Raw genomic sequence first — 6,958 nt, 5'->3', positions numbered from 1 at the left:
AATGAATATTATTGTGCTTTTATGTCCATTTAAATGTTCACTGAAGTGTTTCATGATCCAGCCACTTAAGATGAATTTGTTGGTAAAGATTCTGGGTGTAAGTTGAGTGTTGGACTTCCATATATCAAAGTCAGAAGTTGCAGGTGTGCACAGCTAAAACATTCTTGCATGAGTCTATATACAACTGCATACACTTAATACTATGTAAAAATAAAATGTATACAGTTTCTAACTTTATGGTAAAAACAACATAATACATACAAAAATAAAAAGTAAGGCATGTGTAGGTTGATTGCAACACCCAGCTGTCAATGGACCACCTGCAAAACAAATAAAAGGAGCATTTTTACACAGAGTTTTATGGTAGGTAGACTTTTAGAATTGTTTATACACATGGTTTTATGGTAGGTGGACTTATATAGAATTGTTTATACACATGGTTTTATGGTAGGTGGACTTATATAGAATTGTTTATACACATGGTTTTATGGTAGGTAGACTTATAGAATTGTTTATACACATGGTTTTATGGTAGGTGGACTTATAACAGTCCTTATACACAGTGTTTTATGGTAGGTGGACTTATATAGAATTGTTTATACACATGGTTTTATGGTAGGTGGACTTATATAGAATTGTTTATACACATGGTTTTATGGTAGGTAGACTTATAGAATTGTTTATACACATGGTTTTATGGTAGGTGGACTTATAACAGTCCTTATACACAGTGTTTTATGGTAGGTGGACTTATAACAGTGCTTATACACAGTGTTTTATTGTAGGTGGACTTATAACAGTGCTTATACACAGTGTTTTATGGTAGGTGGACTTATAACAGTGCGTCAGATTCAACCTGTCGCTATGACAAACACGTGGATGTATTGTCTGCACTTTGTTAACAATAAATTATAGACCTTTTTATCAGCAACAAGGTGATGTCTGTACTTTTTCTTACATTTTGAAATATTAGGTGGACTTATAACAGTGCTTATACATAGGGCTTTATGGTAGGTGAACTTATAGCAGTGTTTATACACAGGGTTTTATGGCAGGTGGACTTATAGCAGTGTTTTTTCACAGGGTTTTATGTTAAGTGGACTTATAGCAGTGTTTATACACAGGGTTTTATGGTAGGTTGACCTATAGCAGTGTTTATACACAGGGTTTTATGGTAGGTAGAATTTATAGTAGTGTTTATACGCAGGGTTTTATGGTAGGTAGACTTTATAGCAGTGTTTCTACACAGGGTTTTATGGTAGACAGACTTTACAGCAGTGTTTATACGCAGGATTTTATGGTAAGTAGACTTTATAGCAGTGTTTCTACACAGGGTTTGATGGTAGACAGACTTTATAGTAGTGTTTATACGCAGGGTTTTATGGTAGGAAGACTTTATAGCAGTGTTTTTTTTACGCAGGGTTTTATGGTAGGTAGACTTTACAGCACTGTTTATACGCAGGTTTTATGGTAGTAAGACTTTACAGCATTGTTTATACACAGGGTTTTATGGCAGGAAGACTTTATAGCAGTGTTTATACGCAGGGTTTTATGGTAGGTAGACTTTATAGCAGTGTTGTAACACAGAGTTTTATGGTAGGTAGACTTTATAGCAGTGTTGTAACACAGGGTTTTAAGGTAAGTAGACTTTATTGCTGTGTTGTAAAACAGGGTTTTATGGTAGGTAGACTTTATAGCAGTGTTGTAACACAGGGTTTTATAGTAGGCAGACTTTATAGCAGGGTTTATACGCAGGGTTTTATGGTAGGAAGACTTTATTGCAGTGTTGTAAAACAGGGTTTTATGGTAGGTAGACTTTATAGCAGGGTTTATACGCAGGGTTTTATGGTAGGTAGACTTTATAGCAGTGTTGTAACACAGAGTTTTATGGTAGGTAGACTTTATAGCAGTGTTTATACGCAGGGTTTTATGGTAGGTAAACTTTATAGCAGTGTTGTAACACAGAGTTTTATGGTAGGTAGACTTTATAGCAGTGTTGTTACACAGGGTTTTATGGTAGGTAGACTTTATAGCAGTGTTGTAACACAAGGTTTTATGGCAGGAAGACTTTATAGCAGTGTTTATACTTAGGGTTTTATGGTAGGTAGACTTTATAGCAGTGTTGTAAAACAGGGTTTTATGGTAGGTAGACTTTATAGCAGTGTTGTAACACAGGGTTTTATGGTAGGTAGACTTTATAGCAAGGTTTATACACAGGGTTTTATGGGAGAAAGACTTTACAGCACTGTTTATATGCAGGGTTTTATGGCAGGAAGACTTTATAGCAGTGTTTATACGCAGGGTTTTATGGTAGGTAGACTTTATAGCAGTGTTGTAACACAGAGTTTTATGGTAGGTAGACTTTATAGCAGTGTTGTAACACAGGGTTTTATGGTAGGTAGACTTTATTGCAGTGTTGTAAAACAGGGTTTTATGGTAGGTAGACTTTATAGCAGTGTTGTAACACAGGGTTTTATGGTAGGTAGACTTTAATGCAGAATTTGCAGTGTTGTAAAACAGGGTTTTATGGTAGGTAGACTTTCTAGCAGTGTTTATACGCAGGGTTTTATGGTAGGTAGAATTTATAGTAGTGTTTATACGCAGAGTTTTATGGTAGGTAGACTTTATAGCAGTGTTGTAACACAAGATTTTATGGTAGGTAGACTTTAAAGCAGTGTTTATACGCAGGGTTTTATGGTAGGTAGAGTTTACAGCAGTGTTTATACGCAGGGTTTTATGGTAAGTAGACTTTATAGCAGTGTTTCTGCACAGGGTTTTATGGTAGACAGACTTTACAGCAGTGTTTATACGCAGGATTTTATGGTAGGAAGACTTTCTAGCAGTGTTTATACGCAGGGTTTTATGGTAAGTAGACTTTATAGCAGTGTTTCTACGCAGGGTTTTATGGTAAGTAGACTTTAGACTTTATAGCAGTGTTTCTACACAGGGTTTTATGGTAGACAACAGACTTTATAGCAGTGTTTATAAGCAGGGTTTTATGGTAGGAAGACTTTATAGCAGTGTTTTTTTTACACAGGGTTTTATGGTAGGTAAACTTTATAGTAGTTTTTATGCACAGGGTTTTATGGTAGGTAGACTTTATAGTACTGTTTATACGCAGGGTTTTATGGTAGGTAGACTTTACAGCACTGTTTATACGCAGGGTTTTATGGTAGAAAGACTTTACAGCAGTGTTTATATGCAGGGTTTTATGGCAGGAAGACTTTATAGCAGTGATTATACGCAGGGTTTTATGGTAGGTAGACTTTATAGCAGTGTTGTAACACAGAGTTTTATGGTAGGTAGACTTCATAGCAGTGTTGTAACACAGGGTTTTATGGTAGGTAGACTTTATTGCAGTGTTGTAAAACAGGGTTTTATGGTAGGTAGACTTTATAGCAGTGTTGTAACACAGGGTTTTATGGTAGGTAGACTTTATAGCAGGGTTTATACGCAGGGTTTTATGGTAGGAAGACTTTATTGCAGTGTTGTAAAACAGGGTTTTATGGTAGGTAGACTTTATAGCAGTGTTGTAACACAGAATTTTTTGATAGGTAGACTTTATAGCAGTGTTTAAACGCAGGGTTTTATGGCAGGTAGAATTTATAGTAGTGTTTATACACAGAGTTTTATGGTAGGTAGACTTTATAGCAGTGTTGTAACACAAGGTTTTATGGTAGGTAGACTTTAAAGCAGTGTTTATACGCAGGGTTTTACGGTAGGTAGAGTTTACAGCAGTGTTTATACGCAGGGTTTTATGGTAAGTAGACTTTATAGCAGTGTTTCTGCACAGGGTTTTATGGTTGACAGACTTTACAGCAGTGTTTATACGCAGGATTTTATGGTAAGTAGACTTTATAGCAGTGTTTCTACACAGGGTTTTATGGTAGACAGACTTTACAGCAGTGTTTATATGCAGGATTTTATGGTAAGTATACTTTATAGCAGTGTTTCTACACAGGGTTTTATGGTAGACAGACTTTATAGCAGTGTTTATACGCAGGGTTTTATGGTAGGAAGACTTTATAACAGTACTTTTTTTGCGCAAGGTTTTATGGTAGGTAGACATTATAGTAGTTTTTATACACAGGGTTTTATGGTAGGTAGAGTTTACAGCACTGTTTATACGCAGGGATTTATGGTAGGAAAACTTTACAGCAGTGTTTATATGCAGGGTTTTATGGCAGGAAGACTTTATAGCAGTGTTGTAAAACAGGGTTTTATGGTAGGTAGACTTTATAGCAGTGTTGTAACACAGAGTTTTATGGTAGGTAGACTTTATAGCAGTGTTGTAACACAGGGTTCTATGGTAGGTAGACTTTATTGCAGTGTTGTAAAACAGGGTTTTATGGTAGGTAGACTTTATAGCAGTGTTGTAACACAGGGTTTTATGGTAGGTAGACTTTATTGCAGAATGTGCAGTGTTGTAACACAGGGTTTTATGGCAGGTAGACTTTATTGCAGAATTTACAGTGTTGTAAAACAGGGTTTTATGGCAGGTAGACTTTATTGCAGAATTTGCAGTGTTGTAAAACAGGGTTTTATGGTAGGTAGACTTTATAGCAGTGTTGTAACACAGAATTTTTTGATAGGTAGACTTTATAGTAGGGTTTATACGCAGGGTTTTATGGTAGGTAGACTTTATAGCAGTGTTGTAAAACAGGGTTTTATGGTAGGTAGTCTTTATAGCAGTGTTTATACGTAGGGTTTTATGGTAGGTAGACTATATAGCAGTGTTTATACGTATGGTTTTATGGTAGGTAGACTTTATAGCAGTGTTGTAACACAGGGTTTTATGGTAGGTAGACTTTATTGCAGAATTTGCAGTGTTGTAAAACAGGGTTTTATGGTAGGTAGAATTTATAGCAGTGTTGTAACACATAATTTTTTGATAGGTAGATTTTATAGCAGTGTTTATATGCAGGGTTTTATGGTAGGTAGACTTTACAGCAGTGTTTATACGCAGGATTTTATGGTAGGTAGACTTTATAGCATTGTGTATACACAGGTTTTTATGGTAGACTTTACAGCAGTGCTTTGACACATGATTTTAAGGTAGAGAGACTTAGTAGTATTTGTACACATGGTTTTATGGTAGGTAGAGTTTACAGCAGTGTTTATAAAAATTATGGTAGGTAGATTTTATGGTAGATAGGCGTTATAACAGTGTTTATACACAGGATGTTATGGTAGGTAGAGTTTATAGCAGTGTTTATACACAGGATGTTATGATAGGTAGAGTTTATAGCAGTGCTTTTGCACAGGGTGTTATGATAGGTAGACTTTATAGCAGTGTTTATACACAGGGTGTTATGGTAGGTAGACTTTACAGCAGTGCTTTAATACATGATTTTATGGTAGAGAGACTTTATAGCAGTATTTATACACAGGGTTTTATGGTAGGTAGCGTTTACAGCAGTGTTTATACACAGGTTTTTATGGTAGGTAGAGTTTACAGCAGTGTTTATATGCATGGTTTTATGGTAGGTAGATTTTATGGTAGATAGGCCTTATAGCAGTGTTTGTACACAGGCTGTTATGGAAGGTATAGTTTATAGCAATGTTTATACACAGGGTGTTATAGTAGGTAGACCTTACAGCAGTGTTTATACACAGAGAGTTATGGTAGGTATACTTTACAGCAGTGTTTATACACAGGGTGTTATGGAAGGTATACTATACAGCTGTGATTATACACAGGGTGTTATGGTAGGTAGACCTTATAGCAGTGTTTATACAGAGGGTGTTATGGTAGGTAGACTTTATAGCAGTGTTTCTACACAGGGAGTTATGGTAGTTAGACCTTAAAGCAGTGTTTATAAACAGGGTGTTATGGTAGGTAGACCTTATAGCAGTGTTTATACACAGGGAGTTATGGTAGGTGTACTTTGCAGCAGTGTTTATACACAGGGTGTTATGGTAGGTATACTTTACAGCAGTGTTTATACACAGAGAGTTATGGTAGGTAGACCTTATAGCAGTGTTTATACAGAGGGTGTTATAGTAGTTAGACCTTATAGCAATGTTTATACAGATGGTGTTATGGTAGGTAGACTTTATAGCAGTGTTTCTACACAGGGAGTTATGGTAGGTAGACCTTATAGCAGTGTTTATACACAGGGTGTTATGGCAGGTAGACCTTATAGCAGTGTTTATACAGAGGGTGTTATGGTAGGTAGACTTTATAGCAGTGTTTCTACATAGGGAGTTATGGTAGGTAGACCTTATAGCAGTGTTTATACACAGGGTGTTATGGTAGGTAGACCTTATAGCAGTGTTTATACACAGGGAGTTATGGTAGGTGTACTTTTTAGCAGTGATTATACACAGGGTGTTATGGTAGGTATACTTTACAGCAGTGTTTATACACAGAGAGTTATGGTAGGTAGACCTTATAGCAGTGTTTATACGTATGGTTTTATGGTAGGTAGACTTTATAGCAGTGTTTATACGTATGGTTTTATGGTAGGTAGACTTTATAGCAGTGTTGTAACACAGGGTTTTATGGTAGGTAGACTTTATTGCAGAATTTGCAGTGTTGTAAAACAGGGTTTTATGGTAGGTAGAATTTATAGCAGTGTTGTAACACATAATTTTTTGATAGGTAGATTTTATAGCAGTGTTTATATGCAGGGTTTTATGGTAGGTAGACTTTACAGCAGTGTTTATACGCAGGATTTTATGGTAGGTAGACTTTATAGCATTGTGTATACACAGGGTTTTATGGTAGACTTTACAGCAGTGCTTTGACACATGATTTTAAGGTAGAGAGACTTAGTAGTATTTGTACACATGGTTTTATGGTAGGTAGAGTTTACAGCAGTGTTTATAAAAATTATGGTAGGTAGATTTTATGGTAGATAGGCGTTATAACAGTGTTTATACACAGGATGTTATGGTAGGTAGAGTTTATAGCAGTGTTTATACACAGGATGTTATGATAGGTAGAGTTTATAGC

At 36.0% G+C, this 6,958-nt stretch overlaps 1 protein-coding gene across 1 annotated transcript in view; it reads right to left on the bottom strand.

Annotated features, from left to right (window-relative positions):
- Window positions 1-308: 308 nt before the first annotated feature.
- Window positions 309-6,958, bottom strand: part of OTOA (otoancorin) — a 132,696-nt gene continuing 126,046 nt past the window's right edge. Inside the window, exon 28 of the mRNA XM_053694260.1 lies at window positions 309-320. Coding sequence (XP_053550235.1) covers window positions 309-320 — 12 coding nt within the window. The remainder of the gene's footprint in view (window positions 321-6,958) is intronic.

This window comes from Bombina bombina, chromosome 11, assembly GCF_027579735.1.
Source record: "Bombina bombina isolate aBomBom1 chromosome 11, aBomBom1.pri, whole genome shotgun sequence".
Classification (NCBI taxonomy): Eukaryota; Metazoa; Chordata; class Amphibia; order Anura; family Bombinatoridae; genus Bombina; species Bombina bombina.
This window is presented reverse-complemented; position numbering and strand designations above follow the sequence as displayed.